Source organism: Penicilliopsis zonata, assembly GCF_001890105.1.
Source record: "Penicilliopsis zonata CBS 506.65 unplaced genomic scaffold ASPZOscaffold_2, whole genome shotgun sequence".
Lineage (NCBI taxonomy): Eukaryota > Fungi > Ascomycota > Eurotiomycetes > Eurotiales > Aspergillaceae > Penicilliopsis > Penicilliopsis zonata.
In genome coordinates this window covers 2,053,775-2,075,147 of record NW_019208912.1, presented here as the reverse complement: position 1 = coordinate 2,075,147, position 21,373 = coordinate 2,053,775, and the positions used below count along the sequence as shown (strand labels likewise).

Genomic DNA, 21,373 nt, shown 5'->3' with positions numbered 1-21,373 from the left:
GGATTCCCAACGTCCCGCTGAGTCTATCTCGATAACTCCAGGAGATGCCATGCCTGGAGCCCCCGTTACAGCGTGCCTCCGCTGTCGACAGAAAAAGAAACGCTGCGATCAAAAGCTACCCGTAAGTGGTCCACTTGAAGAGGGGATATAGTCGGTCAGCTAAGGGGAAATGCCCAGAAATGTCGCTTGTGTGAGCTGGCGGGCGTGGAATGCCTCGGATACGATGCTGTGACCCGAAGAAAGGTACCCAGGAGGTCAGTAATTCATTCGGTTTCAATGGCGCAGTACCCAGCCGGCTGATATATATCACTGGAGTAGCTACATCAGTAGTCTGGAGCAGCAAGTGGCGTATCTGAAAGCGAAACTTGAGGAGCAGAGCCAGAATGGCCACGCGCAGACGCCTGTTTCAGAGTCATCAAGAGATCCCGAAAGAAGCTCGGCGGCAGCAGAAGAACATTCGGTCCATGCAACAGCAAGTCATGGTTCCATCGCTGCAGCCCCCACGCAGAGTCGTCCCTCGCGCGAGTTGTTGCTACCGAGGATCCTTTTGACGGATCTCGTAGACTGCCAGCTTCCCTCCCAGCATGGCCGGCTTTCTGGTTTTCTAAGAGAATTGGGTGGGGAGACAATCTCTCTGCCATCGAGAGAAACCGCGCAGGTTCTCATCACGGCCTACTTTCAGTCCGTGAATGTCGGCATGCCGCTGCTCCACGAGCTGACATTCGACAACAAGGTGAATCTGCTCTACAGCATGCCCCGGGCAGTTAACCTTGTCGATACGCACAATTCTCCTGAATCACGGATGGCTGTGTTTTTCGTGTTTGAGGTGTTCGCGATCGGGCTGCTTTCCATGCAAAAGCAGGACCCGGCAGCAATTCCAAGCTGGCTGGCCGATCGCTACCATACCACCGCCCTCAGTGCCTTGAGCGAAATTGGGGTGCCGAATACCGTCCAAGGGGTCCAGGCATTACTTCTCCTCGGGCAATACTCTTACCATCATCCCACCTTACGCGCTGTAGCTAAAACCATCAGTTCCGCCCTACGTCTTGCCGTTGATCTCAGGCTGCATGAAGACCACAGCGCCGCCGGCTTGGATTTTTTTACCCTCGATACCATGCGACGGACGTTTTGGGTGGCGTATGCAATGGATCGAAACATCTCGATGGTTCTTGGTGTCCCGTCGTGTCTATCCGATGGTGTGATTTCCGCGCAGGTAAATCCTTCACTGTCACCATAACCATAACCATAATGTCAGGTCTTCGTGTGGTAATAAAGGACAGTTCCCCAGCGAAATCGCAGACCAATATATCACGCCCAACGCGAATCCGCTCTCTGAGCGGCGACCGCTTTCCGGTTCGAAGCGTGTCAGCCTCCACTTGTTCCGGTATCGGCAGATCCAGTCCGAGATCCGAACCATGCTGTACGAAAGACCGATCATTCAGTACATGTCGATGGTCTTGGATGAGTGGCAGGAACAGATGCGCCAGCGCATCGAGATGTGGTACCACAGCGTCCCGGCCACGGAGAGCCTCAATGATTGTGATAAGCGGATCATCGAGACGTTCGAGGTCACGTACAACTCAGCCCTTTTCTACCTCCTCCGGCCATCGCCCAATATCCCCTCCCCGTCCGGAGATCAACTCGTCGCAATGACACACGCCGCACAGAACATGATCACCCTCTACCAGCAGTTTTTCTTGCAGCGTGTCTTGACGATATACTGGCAGTCGGTCGAGAATATCTCCTCGGCCGGTACCGCTTTGATGCTGGCCTATGCCCAGTCAAGCCGGGTGCGAGCAGCGATATCATTCCGCAGACTCGAGTCCCTCTCTCGCACCTGTTCCTCTGTTCTATGGGCAATGGTCGAGCATTTTCCCGCCTTCCGAAACAAACGTGATGCATTTGACGAGACCGCGTCCAGGATTCTGAGCAACCTCATTGGCAATGCAGAAAACGAGTTTCCACTGCAAACAGTTGATGTAGATGGACAGGATGAACAGGATGCCGCCCGAATGACTGCTAATGACACTTCTTCTGTAATAGACGGGGAAGATACATTGCCTTTGACCGAGGATTTACCATTCTTCACCACGTCTCAAAGGGACTTCAGGCAGTCTGGCGATCCCCAATATGAAAGCGATCCGCATGGAGGGGCTACTCCCGACGGTATTCGCCTGGCAGATCTTGACGAGGGTCTCTCTTTCCTTTGGCAGGCGATTGCCAATCCAAACGGGCACTTTACATCTACATGGATATAAGAGAATTTGAACCTATATACTAAGGCTGCTCCAAAATCTACCCAGTTATAGCTCTTCACTATTCATCCAGGGTTGAGGGATCTGTATAGAATAGCGAGACAGATAATCTCGACTGACTATCGAGGTATGGATTAGCTAAAGCTAACTATACTAAGGTATGTTATACTAATTGTCAAGCAGCAGCAGTACATACACTGCAGGCCTCTACCAGCGGCAGCCGGGTAAAAAAACTAGCCTGGACCACGCAAAGCAGGAACATAGCCTTCCATGGCACTCTGGGAGGTTGAGTTCGGTCCAAACTCCCAACAGAAGCCGGAGTCAGAGCGGGCTCGGCGGGAAATCTTCTTGCCTCCTCTTCCCAGACCCCTTCCTTGCTTGCGAGGGCTCCTCTTCTTTGATGGGCCCCCTACTTCCTCGTACCTTTCCTCTTCCTCATCATCGTCGCCCTCCTCAGTTGGCTCGCCGCCGTCATCAAAATCGCACTCGTCGTCGTTGACGTCATCATCATCATCATTCTTTTCCTCATCGTCGTCGTCGTCGTTGTCGTCGTCATCGCCGGTGCCGCCACCCTGGGCTGGCCGTTGTAGTCCGTACTTCCGCTCAAGACCGAGCTCGTCATTGCGAAAATAGAGATCCCGAAGGATCTGGAGCTTATCAGTGAGCTCTATGGGGACGGCTTCGATGCGGGGGGTTCCAAGACATGCGATTCCTCGCCGCAGGGTGGCCATCGGCGCCCCATTCCAGGACTTGGTGATGGCAGCTTGAGTGCCGCTAATCCCCGTCTCCAGGTAGATGATCCTGTAGAGTCCGCCATCTGCATCAGCCGTGATTTGGCCGTGCTCTACCTGATGCTGCCGATAATCTTTATCTGTCGGAGCCCTTCGGCGCGGGCTCCTTCCCTTATCGCGCAGTCTCTGTCGTCTGGCGCGATCTTGGAGCTCGAATTCTATGAAGTAATCGAGATCGGCTGGAAAAAATACCAGCCCCGGGTCGCTTGCTTCGTCGAATTTGTAGTGGCAATTCCGGCACAGCGCCACAGCGTTCATCTTCGACCTAAGATGGAAGTTCATGAGCCCACGCTCATCTAGCAGCTCAATCTAACTGTATTAGCCTGCGATTCTGCTTGACTCTGTCACGTCTTACCGTGCTGTCTTCTTTGGCCACAACATGGGCCACCTGGGCGTACTTGAGGCCACAAGCCCAACAGGCCTTGCCGGTCATAGCCTTGATCTAGTCCCTCACTCCTTTTGAAAAGACGCCAGAGGCGCTGGAATATTTCGATCTGGTCGTCATTTCGTCAGCACTTGCAACAACGGGGACTCGGTCATAGAAGATTCTTTTTGGATGAAACACTTACAAGATTTGATTTGACGGGTACACACACTACCTGGAGGTAGTCCTGTTCTTTCCTGTTTTGTTGTTGTTCTTTTGGAAAGCGCCAGTCGTAAACGACATATGAACCCGTACCTTAATTTTAGAATTGCAGCAAGTGCTAGAAATCTGTTGAATGGTCTATATTATCACGAGAAGAAGAGCTGAAGGAATTAGCTACATTATTACCTGCACATTACCACATAACTGGTTACTCTGGGACGTCGAAACCAAAGGCTGCCAGATGACACTAAGCCTGATCCAGTATATTAGATTCATCTCCCCATATCCCCCCAATTTGTGCCTGAGGCAACCGATCGCTTATTTGATAACGAGTACTATAATAAAGACTAGGATATGGATACTCAAGGTGAAAAAAGGTGATGGTAATTCTGCAGAACGCCATACCCCCCCACTATATACTCTGTACACCTGTAGCCATGGCATATGTAATATAATATATAAATGAAATCTAGTCAAGAGAGTGTGTGTGGTATATCTATTTGCTTCGGAATTTCCGGGTAAATGTGAACGCCTTGGTCCAGCCACGGCCGCCCTCGGACTTTGTCTTCTCTGTTGAGGCCATTTGAACTGATGGAGATGAGACCGGATCCTCTAGAACTTTCTCCGTCATCTCGAATGCCTTTACAGGCGCGCTCTCGATGGCCTTTTCCGCCTCCTTCGGCTCATTCCGTAACGCGAGCACTGCCATCTGCCCAAGGAAAGTCGGATGTTCCAACAGATCTTCCAGGCGCACCGAAAGCCCTTCCTGCTGGAGAAGAGCAGCTACCTGAGCCATGCTGAACAGGTCTCCGCCAAGTGAAAAGAAGGAAGACTCGAGATAGAACTCGGTTGCCTTGTACGGAGTGAGAACTTGCTGCCATGCCCGAGTCAGAGGGGGCGAGTAAACGAGAAGATCTGCAATCTTTTGTTTCTTCAGATGGGATGAGAGAAATTGCTCATCGGACGGTCGCGGGAGTTCATCGACCGTGTGTACCGGCAGCGATTGGAGAGTGGTCGGGGATGGAAGCACCGAGCTTGGGCTGGTTGTCAGCCCCTCGATCACATCGCAGGCCATGTCAAGGATGCGAGACGCAAAGGGCGCTTCGATCGGACCCTTCTTGGAGTAATGGAGGGCGATTCCGAATCTGTTCTCGCCCATCGGAGTAGATAGGAGAGTCAGGTCTGAGAGGTCGTCGATCACGCCCGCACCGCCGATGCGGTAAGTATTGTCATCCAATTGGATCTGGCCTTCGTACTGAACGCTTTGGTGGAAAACAGTGGTGGTGAAGTACGACCATTTCGGCCAGTCAGTGCAGTTGTGGATGATGTCACGGAAGCCCAGATTCTCGTAGGGCATGTTGGCCACCTGCTGGTCCTGGATGTAGCGGAACAGGTCAAGGCCATTCCATCCCTCGCCAAAGCGCACCCGCACCGGTACTATATTGACACAAGGGCCCACTGCAGTTTCGATGCCGGGAACGCCTGCATTGCGTCCGTTGATGGTCAAGCCAAAAACAACGTCCGACTGTGCACACATCTTGGCTAATGTCAGCGCCCAGGCAGCCTGGACCACTGTCGCAATGGTGATGTTTGCGTTGGCAGCCATGGAGATGTCGACGGTTCTCATCACGGCTGTTGAATCACCGACGTATTGGTATGTGTTGGGCCCATTGCGTCGGATAACCTGCGGCATCTTTGATCCTTGCAGCAGGGACTTGTAATGCTGGAAGTGGTCAGGAGTCACACTACTCGACAGCAGCCGCATATGGCTGGCAAAGGACGAGGTCAACGGCAGCGTGCCGCCTTCGTAACCTTGTTTGATGGCCCCCAGCAGCTTTGACAGACAAACGCCATCATACTGCGCATGAGATAGCCGAATCAAAATGCGGTGATGGTTGCTATTCAATCTCTTGCCCACAAAAAACTTGACAAACGGTTCACCCTGCTTGATCGGTTGTTCGCGATCAGACTTCTGCAGTCCCGCAGTGAAGTCGTCGAGAGACTGATCAGTCTCACACACCGTCAGGTCCACGGTAATCTTCTTGAGAACAACCTGATAAAAACGGGGGCCCGAACACACAAAGACGGATCGAAGGACATCAAAAGATTCAATGACTCTCGAGCAGCTCTCTCGTAGCCGCAGGATATCCAAAGGCCCCGTGCCATCAAAGTAGAAATAGTTCAACATCCAGCGAGAGTCGAATTGCTGTGCAGTGAGGGATAGTGTTTGAAAGTCGGTCACGGGCAGAATATCGGAAACGTCTCCTTTGACAAAGCCGATCTTGGGGAAAATGTTCCTCTGCACAAATTGATAGTCCAATCTCACGGCGTTGTAGACGTTTGTATCCGGAGGGGAAGTAGAGGGTGAAGTAGAAGGAGTCAATTTGGTCTTGCCCTTGATGGGAATAGCAGCGGGGGTGGCAGGCGTATTGCTGCTAGCAACAGCAGTGTTTGAAGCAATCAGCTCCAGCAAGTCTTCGAATACGGGCGACTGGAAGATATCAGAGACACGCAGAGAAAGACCCTCCTCGCGCCCCGCACTTGCCATCTTCATCGCCTTGATACTGTCACCGCCAACACGAAAGAAACTATCCTGAGGCTTGACAAGGTATGTTGGGGTTTCCAAGGCAGTACTCCAGAGACCCAGGAGCTTCCGGCGGAGTTCTGGAGAGGCTTTCCGTGTGGCCTTCCCTAAAGTACAGGCCTCGAAGCTATGCCCGATAGTTTTCGGCTCTGGGTCTCCATCAGAGGAATAAGATGATGAGGGTGACAAGTTCAAAGAGGCTGCGATGATGTTTGTCAGGTTCTCTTGGCTCCTGGCCGGAGTTGACGACGGTGTCAACAATTCTCTCTGTAGATTGGGCCTCCGAATAATCTGTCCAACGATCTCCCGGACGCGTTCGTCAATAAGCTTATGGAGGGCCTTGGAGTCAATCAATTTAGTAATATCATACGGAGGTGTCGGCACATCTGGCGTCTGGGTTCCCAGATCGAGCAATCCAGAAAACGTGGAGATCGAATCAAATGGACGTGCAAGAGCCGTTTCGAATACCTGGACAATGGCTGTTGCAATTCCTTGTGCTTGGCTGTTGGTGACACTATCAGACCAGAATCGCAGCATGATGCCTTCATGGCCTCTGGCAGTGACAGCATTCACCGTCATAGGGAACTCGGTGGGGTCATGCACTTGAAGGGCCTCAAATGAGAGAGCGTCGGTGTCAGTGCCATCGGAAGGCATTCTATTCTGAATGGATACAGTCGTATTGAAGAGAGTCTTGTCTCCAGAGATACCCAGCTGGTGTTGGATGTGTGCCAGGGAACATGTCTGGTGAGGGAGTCCGGCAAGATAGTCACTCTGCATCTGCTTGAATACACCAACAAAGCTCTGCTGATCGGAGAATTGCACGCGACAACATAACATGTTGATGAAGACGCCTGCTGCGTCCTGGATATCTGGGACCGGGGCATCCCGACCAGCTGAGAGGTAGCCAAAGCACACATCGTCCTGGCCAGTCAAGGCACGCAAAACCAGTGCCCAAGTAGCGAGCGCCAAGTTAGCGAACGTAATAGAGTTCTGGCGGCAAAGGGCCTGTAGGGCATCGAAGCGATCAAACCCAATCTTGATGGAGCTCAGGCGGCGTTTGGCCACCTTGTTGCTAGACACAGGCAGGCTGCATGGCGTGACGCCTCGAAGATATTCGGTCCAGTACGCGATTCCGCCCGTGTCTTCGATACTTTGCAGATACTGAATGTACTTAGAATACTGTGGTCCAGGGCCTTTCGCCAGTTGCTTGCTGTATGCAGCCGAGAAGTCTCTCAAGATGATCGAGATAGAGCCCCCATCAATGAGAGCATGGTTGATCTCCATTTTCAACAAGACAGGCCTGGTTGGGGCTCGACAGATGGTGATCTGGTGCTGAAGATGAGCTGTCTTCCTCTTCGCTTCCCCAAGCGTGATGGTATCTAGTCTTGATAAGGCCTCGGAACTATCACATTCCATCACATTCACTGTAGCCGCATATTGCTTCAGAATAACTTGATCAAAGGTGCCATTCTTGTAGTTGCTTTCCACAAAAGCCGTCCGTAGGATAGCGTGACGATCGGTCACTTGCTGCCAGGCACTCGCCAATGCATCGACATTGATCGGTCTTCCGGTTCGGTTATCTGTGATCTCGAAAACCGTGTGGAATATGTATGAAGCAGGGTCACGTAACTGGCTGAGCAGGATCCCCTCCTGGACTGGGGAGACAGGGTAAATGTCCTCGATTTCAGTAATTTCCTTAATGCCGAGGCGTGGCAGCACCGACTCCAGTAACTGCTCCATCTCACCTGGAGTTGCTGGCAATAAGGGGAATGACGGGAGTGAGTTTGCAGCAACAGTGTCAAGATGAAGGCAGGCTTGCTTGAAGGTTTTCTCGAATGCTGACATCCATCGTCCAAGCTGTTCCTGGCGCTTCATATCCCGGTTGAATGTGAACGAGATCTGGAGTCGGTCTTGTAGGACGATCGCGGTGAGTTCGAACAAGGCAAACCGAGAGGTGTTAGGGCCCATGTCGCCAAACCTTGTCATCTCGCTCTCATCGAAGACTTGACGATAGTGCTGAAAAAGTGCATCCTGGCGTTCCAACTGCTGGAAGCGACCTAGATAATTGAACATGATTTCAAGTGGCTGAGGAAATTCAGAGAGATCGCTAAGGTTCTGCTGTGTCTGTCTGTTCTGCTTAATCAAGCGCATAGTATCCACAAGTGTCTCTGCCTTCGTCAGTTGTCTGTTTGAAAAGGAGAGGGGTTTTTTAATTTTTATAGAGGATATATACCGGGGAGGGACGCGACACAAAGGGGCTTCAGTGCAGTAAACCACCCCACAGTTCCAGAGACGTCGATCGCCGAGTCCGTGGAAGACTGTCTGCCATGGCTCTCGTTGTAGATAGTGGGCAATTCCCGGTCGGTGAATGTTTGAGCAAAAGAGCGGAAAGCAACTGCTAGCAGTAAATCAAGCGGCTCAGTCTGTATTGTCTCATGCAAGCGACCAAGGGCAAAAGTCGTGGTCTCTTCATCGAGTACAAAAGTCTTGGTTTTCACTTGGCCGTATGTATTTGTTGAACTCTCAAGACCCCAGTATTTGGCATTTACTGGCTTCTCCGCGGACTGGATTCCCCCTGTCCTCTTGCCATTTTGGTGCATAGCACACCATGTGTGGAAGGAGAATGGGCGCTCAGAGGCAATGGTTCCAGTGAGCAGGTATTCCTCGAGGTCCTGGAGTATAACGCGCCAGGAGACCATATCGATGCATAGATGATTGGCTACAAGAAACAGAACCTGTTCGGTTCCGGTAACGTCAATCAGATCAGCTCTCATGATAGGACCACGTTCAATATCGAGAGCACGTTGGCTGGCCGCCATGATGGGATTCATATCTTCGGGATTGCCAGCCGTGTGCATGCAAAGTTTGTACGATTCCTCGATATCCTGTCATCAAATTATGTCAGATATTCATGCTCTCTCAGAATGGCAACATAAGTCTTGCTCCTTGGCTCACCTTGGTGATCTTTTGCTGCCAGGCACCATTTTTAACCTTTACAAAGCGGGCCCTCAACATGCCGTGGCGACCAACAATAGCGCGGAGAGCATTCTGGAGCTTGTTGGAATCAATCCAGCGGGTTATTCGCACAATAACACTTTGGTTGAATCGATCGGTATCCCGGTGTCTTGTCGCGGACCTAAAATAGAGCTCTTGGATGGGAGACAGCCCAAAGAGCTTGTCCGTCTCCTCCGCGGTGTTTGAGGGGACAACACTGAATTTGGCACGTTTCGATAGCTCTTCAAGAGATGTTGTTTGCAGGATGTCCTGGAGTCGAACCGTCATGCCTTGCTTCCTAGCGCGTGAAACAACGGCCATTCCAGTGATGCTATCACCGCCTGTATAAGTATTAAATGATGTATCAGTAATAGCAATGGCCAAAATAGGGGAGAAGTTCCCACCGAGACTGATGAAAGACCGAGTGACATCAACGCTTGAAATATCCAGGACTTGAGCACAAACTTCTCGAAGCACATCCATCGCCGTGGCAGAGGTCTTCTGGACTGTCTCCACGTCCCTTCGGCGTTTGATTGTATCGTAATCCTGCATGATACGTTCATACGCTACCTTATCGACTTGTTCAACCCAAGCAGTAATCTGCTTGCGATCGATCTTGCCGGATACCAGCATGGGTAGCGACTGCATGACGATCCAGGCCTGGGGTACCATGTATATGGGTAATTGTTCTTGGAGAGAGTTTTGGATGCAGGACAATCCTGCGCTTTGCAAGATGCCGTCTTCAACCATCTGACAACGAGCATTAGACATGATGAGACTCTGCTGATTAGAAGAGACGCCATTCAGAGAGAGGATAGCAATCAGACGCTTCTTCAGCAGGCCAGTCTTTGGCAACAGCACCACCGCATGGCGAATGCTCTGATGCTCGCCGAGACGTGATTCGATCTCTCCTAACTCCATGCGCTGTCCATGTAACTTCACCTGATGGTCTTTTCGGCCGAGGTATTCTACAGAGCCATCGGGATAATACCTCACCAGATCACCTGTCTTGTAGATGCGGCTCGCAGAGCTACCGGGGAAGTCTCTCGCCCAGCGAGGATTGTCTATAAACTCTGTCGCAGTCTTTTCCGGTCGCTTGAGATACTCGCGAGCCAGCGGACGACCGGAAAGGCACAGTTCACCCACAACACCAACAGGCATGAGTCTGTCATGGTTGTCCGGGTCAACCACCCATGTACAGGTAGAGCGAATACCGCGGCCGATGCAAGCCGGCTCGGTGGATGGGGAGATTCCCGTATTCAGTGTAGCAAATACCGAAGTCTCAGTCGGGCCATAACCATTTATCAACTCGACGTGTCGAGACCATTTGTTGATAACCTCCGCCGAGAGCATTTCTCCACCGCAGACAAGCGTCTTCAAGGCTGGAACGCTCGAGGGCTCGATGATCGCCGCCACCGATGGCGTGCAGAAGGTCCAGGAGATATTCATGTGATGCATTGCACCAGCAACATGGTTTAAGCGCTCCTCTTCGCTGGGGATGCAGACACAACCACCAAAAATCAGGGCCCCCCAGACCTCCATAACTGCAGCATCAAAAGTCATGGAGGCGAAATGGAAGGCTCTTGTACCTCGCTGGAGGTTCACCACCGGTCCGAAAGCCATCACACTGCTCACAAAGGAAGCATGCTCGGTCACAATGCCCTTGGGCCGACCTGTACTGCCAGATGTAAACAAGGCATATGCCATGTTTGAACTGGTAGCCCTATTCATGGGTGGATATAGGGACCCGATAGGGAGACTCTGAAAGACCTCCTGATCAACTGGGAGAACAGTCTTGACAGTTTTTGTATACTTTTTCCGATATGCAGACGAGCATAGCAGCAGACTTGCATCAACGTCCGCGATAATCTCTTCGTGTCTCGATGTGGGATGCGCAGGATCCAAAGGCACATATGCACCGCCGGCAGCCATGACACCCAGAATGGCAACTACCATCCAAACTGACTTGTCCATGCAAACGGGAACGAAAATCTCCGGACCAACGCCAAGTGATACAAGATATTTGGCAAAAGCTGCGGCATACTCGCACATCTCACGGTAAGACAACCTTCCGTCCCAGGCACAGATAGCTTCGCTCTCCGGCTGCAGTGCACATTGGTCCCAGATGAGGTCATGGATAGTCTTCTTGACTGGTGCGAGACGCTTGGAATTCCAATCTGCGATCTGCCTTTTGTCTGCCGGGGTGACCAGATCCAACATCGCGACAGTCCAGCTTCCGTCTTCCTTGTCACTAGATATGTCGAGGATCTGCTTCAGCACAAAGTGGAATTGATTAATGAGTCTCTCCACTTCATATCCGAGGATCGTCGTCTCGTCATGATGCGCTGTCGTATGAATTTGATTGGGCGCAACCTTGCACTCTACCACGAGCGGATAGGTAAAAAACTCGCGACTGGCATGGATCTCACTGAAAGACCAGACCGTGTCGTCAAGAGATTCTTCGTCATTTTGTTGCACCACGAGAAGATTTTGAAATCCGCATGCCGCAGAAGCACCTTGATCAAGCTTGCGAATACGCTGAAGGCCTGCATGCTGGTGAGGAATCATCTCCAACATTTGTTTCTGGACCCGCTGTAGATAAGCCTTGACAGACATCTGTCTATCGACCTGAATACGTGTAGGAACTGTTGTCAGCACAGGGCCACCCATCTCAGTAACTCCAGGCAGGTCAATATTGCGGCCCATCAGGGTTTCACCAAAACAGACGTCCTGCGATTCGCTCTGCTCGGCAATGACAAGGGCCCATGCCGCGCGGACCATCACAGGCACGGTCACGGACGTGGCATTAGACGGCCTCTTGATGTCTATTGAAATGAGTTGTCGCTGGCCAGCGTTCGGTTTGCTAACCTCCTGGATCCGAGGGAAGGAAGGTGTATTATAGCCGGCGAGGTAGGCTTTCCAGAACCGGTCAGATGCATCAACATCAACCTTGGCCAGATAGTCGATAAACAAATTGTACGGCATGACCGGAGTAACAGTTGCTGGCTGTGTCTTCGTCAACTGAAGGTAATAGGTTTGGGCCTTGCGGAGGATCAAAGGCACACTCCAACCGTCGTAGACTGCATGGTGCAACGACCAGAGGAAATACCTAGATGATTCAGAAGTTGCAATAGCGTAGTGCGTTAAGCAGCCTCCATGTTGGTCTGGGAGCGCAGGAAGCTCTTCGGAAGCGGTCGGCAGGTCTGTCCGGTAAGTCCATTTGATAGGAGTCGATTGCAGAACGACCTGGCAGAAGTTTGCCGCCGCTGTATGGACAATCCGAGTGCGTAGGATTTCCACTTCATCGACGGTCTTCTGCCACGCAGATCTGAATACGTCCAGATCTACAGATTCTGCAAGCTGGTAGATCGAGCGAACGACGTACGCACCCTGCTGAGTCGTAGATGAAGTAATGAGACCTTCTTGTACAGGGCTGCATGGATACACGTCCACGATCGATGAGGCTTTCACTTGGCAAAAGTCTGCAGCTTCATCCAAAACTTCCTTGGTATCCTCAGCAGATGTAAGCAGACTGAAAGACGGAATAATGGCGGTTTTCGGCAATTGAGCGTTGCTGCTGTCGCTCTCACAGTGCGCAGCCATCTCCGAAAGAGTGGGATACTTGAAAATTGTGGCTACCGTAAGCGTAATTCCGACCGACTGCGCGGCGCTAACTAGGTTCATGGCTGCAAAGGAATCGCCTCCCAGGCTGAAGAAGCTATCTTCATCGGTAACAGAGCCCACAGTCAGGTTCATGACTTCCTCCCAGAGTCCACGAAGGGTAGTCTCTAGACCATTCGACCCCGTCTTCTGGGACCGTGTTGACACTGAATGAGAGTAAAGCTTCAATTCCTCCTTCTTCAGTGATTCCACACTCCTCTTCAGCCTGCGGCGATCGAACTTGGACGAGGTCGTTCGTGGTTGGTAGCGGACAGGGAAGAAGAACGTGGGCACCATATACCGGGGCAGACGCTGCGGCAATTGCTGGCGAAGACCGTTTACGACTGCAATCCGATCTGCGGTCATTGAGAGAAGAATACCATCTGAATCGCTGTTAACGAGTTCTTCTTCTTCTTCTTTTTGAAGAGAGGTGGTGAAGAAAGCTGCAAGACCGCGAGACATCGTCCCCTCCTGGGGCACGACGATATCCACGACCACCTCACTTTGGAATGGCAATAGTGATTTGCAGTGGTGCTCAATCTCGCCCAGCTCGACACGTTGCCCCTTGAGCTTGACTTGGGTGTCTGCACGAGCAATGAATGACAACGTGCCATCCGGCTTATACCGCACCAGGTCTCCAGTGCGGTACATGCGCTCCGAAAGACCAAAAGATTCCTTCATCCTAGGTTCTGTTACCCAATGTGGATCATTCACGAAAACCTGCTGAGTCTTTTTCTTGTTGTGTAGGTATTCGCGCGCCACATTGGCACCCTCCATTAACAGTTCTCCTACCGCACCGAACGGAAGCAAACGGTTGAAATTGGCCGAATCAACGACCCATGAGCGACCACAGAAGGCCACGCCAATATCGCTACAGTCTGTATTCAACACTGCTCCAGAACCATCGGTCTTGGCGCTGGCTGTTGCGACAACTGTCGCTTCGGAGGGGCCATACGCGTTGATGATGCGCCGATCAGACCAGCGGCTGATAAAAGATGTCGGCATCTTCTCCCCACCCATGACGAGCGTCTTGAGAGTGGGTACACTCTTTGGATCAAGTGTGTTGACCAAGCTAGGGATGCCAGAGAGGAGCGTTGCGCTGGTGCGTCTGATAGCACCAGCCAGGTCGTTCATGCGCTCCGTCTCGCTGGGAATACAAACACAACCGCCGTTTATGAGCGTAAAGAAGACGTCCATCACACTGACATCAAATGTAAAGCTAGAGAATTGGAAAGTCCGCGTCTTGGTGTTGAAGCGCAGCACAGTCGCCCATTGCTGAGCTGAGGTAGTGAGCGCGGAATGCTGCACCACGGTGGCTTTGGGTGTGCCTGTCGTACCGGAGGTAAAGATGGCGTATGCAGCATTGGATAGTGAGGCCTGTTTTCCTCTCGCTGACGGTGGAGATTCAGGCAATTCGTCAATAACAGACTCATCAACAGCGAAGGCCACATTACAGATCCGGGAAGATAATTCATAATGTTCGGGCGAGCACAGCATGATGGGAGCGCCCAGTTGAGAGACCAATGTTTCTAGACGGCCTTCGGCGTGTAAAGGATCAAGCGAGACAAACGCTCCGCCGGCTTGAAGAACCGCCAACTGGGCCACGATAGCCCAGGAGGATTTTTCAAAGAGTAGAGCAACGAAGGTCTCTGGTCTCACACCCAACCGCCTCAGATGCTGCGACAGTCGCATTGATGAAGCCCAAAGCTCAAAGTACGTCATACTGCCGTCCCAGGAGCAAATTGCTGGAGCAGATGGATTTTGGTGCTGTGCTCGCTCTGCAATCATGTCATGGGCACATTTGTTAGACTGTACGGGCAGCGAGCGGTTCCAAACCTGCAGCTGCGCACATGTCTCATCATCAACAAGATTCAAATCCCCGATGCGCTTCTTGAGACCAGCTGAAGGAAGCTGGTTGAGGATGTGCTCGAAGCAGGCCATCAGACTGTCGATGTAAGCCTTTGAGACACTCTTCGGCGAATAGTGGGCACTGATGGTGCCGGACGTGCTTGTCAACGAGGCACAGATGGCAACAGCAAACTTCCCACTTTCAAGATGACTGAGAATACCAGAAGCGGTGAGGTCTGCATCGGATGAGGGGTTGACGCAAAGTACAGTGTTAAATAGGTTATCTTGAGACGACTCAAAACCATCCGGCAAAGGTATAGAATGCTGTTGGCGAATGGCGTCAAGAACAAAAGCATCGTCCTCAACAAGAGAACTACAGATACCCAGAGGGTGGGTAGACTTCCGGTCCTGCACAGTTCCGAAACAAACCTCTGGAGACCCTGAGTATAGTCGCAAAAGGATAGCCCAAACGAAGCCGTAAACTGCAGATGCAGAAAGAGTATTTTCCTGGCAGAATGTGTATAATTTAGTTGCTCGCTTGAGAGTCCTGTATTCCGATTGTAATCCGTGCTTGGCCGACGCATCTCCCAACTCGAGCAAGTAGCAGGACTCGATCTCAGTGAGGGGGATCTTTGATGAAAAGTGGGCTTGGAATTGTGCTTTCTGTTCATCACTAGCCACAAGCAGCTCTGTCCAGCCTCTGGAAGCATAGTCAATGATCGAATCAACATGAGCCAAAAATAGAGTCGCTGATGTGTGCGCCTGTTCGGAGGACAAACAATCTGTCCAGTAGTTCAACTCAATCTGCGCCTGCCGGTCCTCAGCCTCAACGTTGATATAGACAGCCATCTCTGCTGGGTCGTGAATGAGACCCTTTTGAACAAATTCCACAGAAGGAGTGTCGCTACTTGGCTCCGCAGGGAGCTTTCTATACGACACTCCGCTATTGAACAAGGACTTCTGGGCCAGCTTCAAGCGATGCTGGATTTCGATCAGGGAACACGAGCGGTAAGGAAGGCATTCCATATAATCGCTCTGCATGTGTTGCAACACGCTCAGCATTGTTGCAGCGGTGGTAGGCTTTACCCGGCAAACAGCCAGGTTCATGATAGGTCCAATGATTGCGTCGATCTTGTTGACGGGGGCATCTCGTAGGGAAGTCGTATACGAAAAACATACATCATCCGACCCAGTGAGTGACGATAATAACAAGCCCCAAGCTGCGTTGAAAACAGTCGAATGCGTGATTCCAGTCGTCTGGCAGAAAGTGTGAAGTCTTTCCAGATCTGGATATTCGACCCGGAGAGTGCGAAGATTTCCTGTAGGTGTACCACTGGTATTTACTGGAAAATGGCACGGCTGAATATCCTTCAGATAAGAACACCAGTAGTCTAGACCAAGCTCTGGTGATTGTCGCTGTAGATAATGAACAAATGCTTTGAAGTCCGGCTTAGATTTGATGTTATCAAAAGATACTGCACCCCCACCAAGTGCACGTCGGAGGTCGCGCAACAACAGCGAAATTGATCCACCATCCATGGCTGCATGGTTCATCTCCAATCGGCAGAAGAGCTGGCCAGAACGGGTCTGACAGACTGAAAAGCGGTGTGTAGCATAAGACTCAACGGGGTTCTGGCTCTCAAAGGCAGCGATGGCCTGGGCTTCATCATCACGCTCCAGTCGGGTAGACCGGGTAGTAGCGGCCTTCAGAACGATCTGGGCAAAAGGAATATTGGCTGTCAACCTTGGAACGAAGACTGTCCGCAGCATAGAATGGTATGACACCAGTCTATTCCAGGCCTCGACCAAATGGTCTGTATTGGGCTGCTGCTGGCCAGGGAATTTGACTTCAAAAGTGATGTGCACAGCGTACAAGGCTGGGTTGCGATAACGACTAAGAAGGGTTCCTTGCTGCATTCGTGTGCACGGGTACATATCCTCCACTTGGTCCAGAGATGCGATGCCATGCTGCGGCAGAGTCTCGGTGCAGACTTTCTGGAGCTCGTTATATGTCACCGGGAGCAAAGGGAAATCTCCAGGTGTCCGCGTTGCAGGCAAAGCGTGCAGCTGGCGAGACAAGTCATTGAGTATGCTCTTGCAGTAAGACAGCCAGTCCGCTACCCGATCCAGATGGCGGATTGACTTGTTGAATGAAAATGTGAAGCGCAGCTGTCCAGCAATGACTGCCGCTGAAATCTCAAACAGGGCGAAGCGAGGCGTGTCACGGCCGAAGTCAGCAGCACCGCCACCTTCTCGCGTCTCTCCGACCATCTGGTCAGCCAGATTGAAAAGGCCTGTTCGTCTCTGCAAGTCGCGGTTCTGGCCGAGGTAGTTGAAGCTAATTCCCATCGGCGTCGGATGCGGGTATTTCTCGTGGCCCGCTTCCGTCAGGGTGCGATATGCAAAGAACGCTCGGCCATTGTCCACAGCCCGACGACGATTATCCTTGACATTAATTACCGTCTGAACCAGGTCCTGTTCACTGATTTGCCGTGACCAGATCGGATACAAGGTGGTGAACCACCCCACAGTGCGCGAAATGTCGATCGAGGCGTCCCATGGCTCTCTGCCGTGGCCCTCATTATGAATGACTGGGGCCGGACCGTCTGGAAATGCAAGGGAAAAGGACTTGAGAAGGCATGCTAGAAGCACATCAACTGGCTCCGTCTTCAAACTTTCGTGGCATCCGGTGAGGATCAAGGATGTGGTCTGAAGATCTACTTGAAACGAAGCACACTGTACATCGCCGTAAGTGGTGTTGAAGGACTCATCCACGCCCCAAAATGATAAAAGGCGGCGATGGTCGTCGTATAACGGAATGTCATTAAGCTCATTGCCAAAGTTTCCACAATGCTCGGCCTGCTGAACACACCACGTCTGGAATGGCATCGATGAGCTTGTCATAGCAGCCTTGCCCTCGTCCAAAATCAGCTCCTCCAACTCCTCTATAATCAGTCGCCAGGATACAATATCCACGACTAAATGGTGACCGACAAGAGACAGTAACTGGCCCTGGCCTGCGACGTCTATGAGATCCACAGCCATGACGGGGCCCGCAACGCAGTCGATCCTCTGCTGGCTATCCCCAATGATGGCGTCAACTTCTTGCTTACCGGCAACCGTATGCCCAGCCAGGCGATATGAAGATGATACTTCTCGCGTGATCCGTTGTCGCATCTTCTGTTCGGGTCCACTGAGGGAGAAACGAGCCCTCAGCATGGAATGCCGGGAAATCAGGGCCTCCACAGCCTGTCTGAGTTTGGCGATATTGACTCTCTCGTTTACTCTTGTCAGAATACTCTGGTTGAAGTATCCCTGGTCTTCCTTTCTGACAAGAGAATGTAAATGCTGAATTGGGGAGAGATCAAACCACTCATCAATGGTTTCCCGGTAGGTAGCAACGGATTTGATGCTGGTTGTGTGACGAGCGAGCTCGCGGATTGATTGGGCACGCAGGATATCTTGGACACTGAGACCGAGCCCTGACTTTTTACATTGACTGGCGCAGGTCATAGCAGCCAGGGAGTCGCCTCCCAGTTTCAAAAAGCTATCATTCAACCTTATTCGGGCCAAAGGGATATTCAGGACACGGCTCCAGATCAGCGCAAGTTGCTTCTCGGTCTCATTTTCTGGACACAGTTGGGTGTCGTCTTCGGCCGGTTGGAATTGAGGATCGTCCACTATCTCAACCAGCCATCGAGCCACCATCTTGCGATCAAGCTTCCCAGATGGCAACAAGGGAAGAGACGAGACGTTTAGCCAGATATTCGGGATCATATAAGAAGGCAGGCGAGAGCTCAAACGTTGCCGCAATCCAGAGATACGGCTCTGTGTGGCGGGCGATGCATCCAAGACAAGCTCTTCCTGTTTGACCTCATAGGAGCCGGACAGACAGACAACAGTTGTCAGCTTACCTTTTGCATACCCGGCTCGGGGAACGAGCACAAGGGCATGGTGAACATCGCCATCCGCACTGAGCCGGCTCTCAATCTCCCCTAGTTCAACTCTCTGGCCATGCAGCTTGACCTGGGTATCTTTCCTGCCGACGTATGAAAGTGTCCCCATCTCAGAGTTATATCGCACTAGATCGCCCGTCTTGTAAAATCGCCGCCGTGGCTGATTTCTATCCTTTGACTGTTGAGTCCAGGCCGGGTCAAAGATGAATGCATCTGCGGTTTTCTCCGGGTTATTCAGATAACAGCGCGCGAGCGAAGGCCCTTCAACAAGCATCTCTCCTGGAGCCCCGACTGGAACCAGTCGGTTGTGGTCCTGTGGATCTACAATCCAACAGAAGCCTCCGACAGGGGTCCCGATATCCCTGCAGTCCGTCTGCACGGTGACGGTGGAGTTAACTGCAGATGTTATGGACGTCTCCGTCGGACCAAAGCCATTGACGAGGTTGACCTTGTGACACCACATATCACGCTGCGAGGCAGACATTGCCTCGCCTGCCAGAACGAGAGTCGTCACTTCTGGCACCATGGAAGGGCTCAAGAACTCAATGACAGAAGGAGTAAGACAAAGATGATTTGCGTTGAAACCATTTATGGCACCCGCGAGATCGTTTACGCGAGCTTCCTCACTCGGCACACAGACAGTCGCTCCGTTCATCAGAGGGGTCAAGATCTCACACAGGCTCGCATCGAAGGTGTGTGCAGCAAATTGAAATACTCTACAGTCCGAATTGATGCGCAGCGGTCCGCTATGGGCGAGCGAACTCGACGAAAATGCCCGGTGTTCAACCAATGTGCCCTGAAAGAGTCAGTGAACAATGCATCAAATATCACCAGGGGAAATACAACATACCTTCGGCTCACCGGTTGACCCAGATGTAAATAGCACATAGGCAGCATTCCCAGGTTTCACGGTGGAAGAAACCGATATCTCTGTGCACTGCTCAAGAAGGGAATCATCCACCGCGATGATCGGTACAGACACAGCGCTGTTCTGCAACGTGACCGTGTATCTGGTTGAGCAAAGCACAATCGATGCCCCGACAGCCTGAGTGAGGGACTGCAACCTCTGCTTTGGATGAGAGGGATCCAGGGGTACAAAAGCAGCCCCTGTCTTCAGCACCGCAATCATCGCCACAGTGTACCATTTCTATCAACATTAGCCCACTGTCTCACATATGAAAATAAATATCAACCACAAGACCACATACTGATTTCTCGAAGCACAGAGGAACCCTGTCTTCCAATCCAACCCCCCGGGACTGCAGGTAGTGCGCCAGACGCGACGTCTGCGCGTCCAACTCGCTGTACGTCAGCCGTCCATCCCAGGCGCTGATGGCGTCCTTCGCCGGCTGCAACCGACACTGCCCCCCAATCACTTCATGAACGCAAATTTCTTGTGTCCGTGGCAGAGCTGTGTTCCATCGAGCCAGCCGCTGCAAATCCTCGTCGGTGAAGAGGTCGACGTTGCGGACTGCGCAGGTTCCTTCCGAAAGAAGCAAGCGCAGCACATGACCCAACGCGCTGCCCATACACGTGACGTGCTCCCTCGAAACCTCGTCTCTCCAATATTCCAGGGCCAGGCGAGTCTCTTCGGGGCGTTGTTCGGCAAGGAATTGAATACGACACTATAGAATGATGGGAGTCAGTAAGTATGGCCTAGAACTGGAGGAGCTAACGCACAGTCTCAGGCAAAGGGTTCCTGTCGGACTGGGGTATCGACGACGGGGTTTCTGTCTGGACTTTCACAAAGCAAATGATTGTGTTGAATAGCCGGTTTGCCTCATCGCCCTGTGCGTTCTCCAAGGTCTGTCGGTGATGGACAAGGTCCTGGAGAAGATCACTCTCTGCAATGCTGAAGCTGACGGGTTGTATATTTGCAGATGCTCCCTGATCCTCCAAGTTGCTCTGATAGCAACCGAAACACACTTCGTCCGAGCCAGTGTAGCAGCGGAGAAGCAATGCCCAGGCAGTCTGTAGTAACAGCTCTGGCGCGGCAGCCCGGTTCAGCTGCTCCTGCTGGGGCTGTGGAAGGTTCAGATACACGACTTCCGGGAGCCTTGCGTGATCTGTCGGGTTGGGGAATGGTGGGAGACAACAAGACATGCTGAAGAATGGTATTATAGGTGTACAGACTTGAACGAATGGTCTGCCAATAATAAGATTGGTTATATTTATAAAGATTAAAGGCAAGTAATTTTCAATATCAACAACAAGAACGGCAGGTTGATACTCGGGGCAAGCGCAGGGCAGACTCGAAGACAGAATTTCATACTCGGGCTTCATTATTACCATTCTGGATGACATATACAATGTTCAGCTTGTTCTGCAATGTTTACTCCGTACGGGGTACGGCTTGCGCTTGTTCCCCACTGTCCCTGGCTGTTCCAGTCTGTCTGTAGCTCCTAACACATCCCCTGGCTTTGTTTCCATGGCCTTGGTTTGCCCTGGAGACAAGCTGAACACCAAGTGGACCTGAAATTTTATGACCCAGATGTTTTGTATTTACCCGATATCCTTACTTGGAAAGTGCTAGGGTCCCAACAAGATCTGAGGAGCTAGCTGTTTGGGCCTGAGTCTACCTACTCCACATTTGGTTCGAGAAAGCTTCACCGTGCTAGAATGCTTCTAGCTTTCTGGCTTGAGCTGGCTCCCCATGGCTTCACTCGGAAGCTCCAGGCCTCTAGCCAACCGCTTAGGGT

General features: G+C 51.8%; 3 protein-coding genes across 3 annotated transcripts; 1 reads left to right on the top strand and 2 right to left on the bottom strand.

The window, feature by feature from the left end:
- Positions 1-49: 49 nt before the first annotated feature.
- Positions 50-2,258, top strand: ASPZODRAFT_13449 (hypothetical protein; the record flags this gene model as incomplete). The annotated part of the gene is made up of 4 exons (XM_022723545.1): positions 50-121; positions 178-254; positions 319-1,213; positions 1,281-2,258. 4 exons carry the CDS (start codon positions 50-52, stop codon positions 2,256-2,258), a joined length of 2,022 nt encoding a protein of 673 aa, XP_022584875.1.
- Positions 2,259-2,488: 230 nt separating this feature from the next.
- ASPZODRAFT_13448 (hypothetical protein) lies at positions 2,489-3,479 on the bottom strand (the record flags this gene model as incomplete). Its single annotated transcript, XM_022723543.1, has 2 exons — positions 2,489-3,355; positions 3,402-3,479. The coding sequence occupies 2 exons, from the start codon at positions 3,477-3,479 to the stop codon at positions 2,489-2,491; spliced, it is 945 nt and encodes a 314-aa protein (XP_022584874.1).
- Positions 3,480-4,128: 649 nt separating this feature from the next.
- Positions 4,129-20,777, bottom strand: ASPZODRAFT_13447 (hypothetical protein; the record flags this gene model as incomplete). The annotated part of the gene is made up of 7 exons (XM_022723538.1): positions 4,129-8,384; positions 8,450-9,101; positions 9,172-9,551; positions 9,615-19,470; positions 19,525-19,821; positions 19,883-20,299; positions 20,355-20,777. 7 exons carry the CDS (start codon positions 20,775-20,777, stop codon positions 4,129-4,131), a joined length of 16,281 nt encoding a protein of 5,426 aa, XP_022584873.1.
- Between the last annotated feature and the right edge of the window lie 596 nt (positions 20,778-21,373).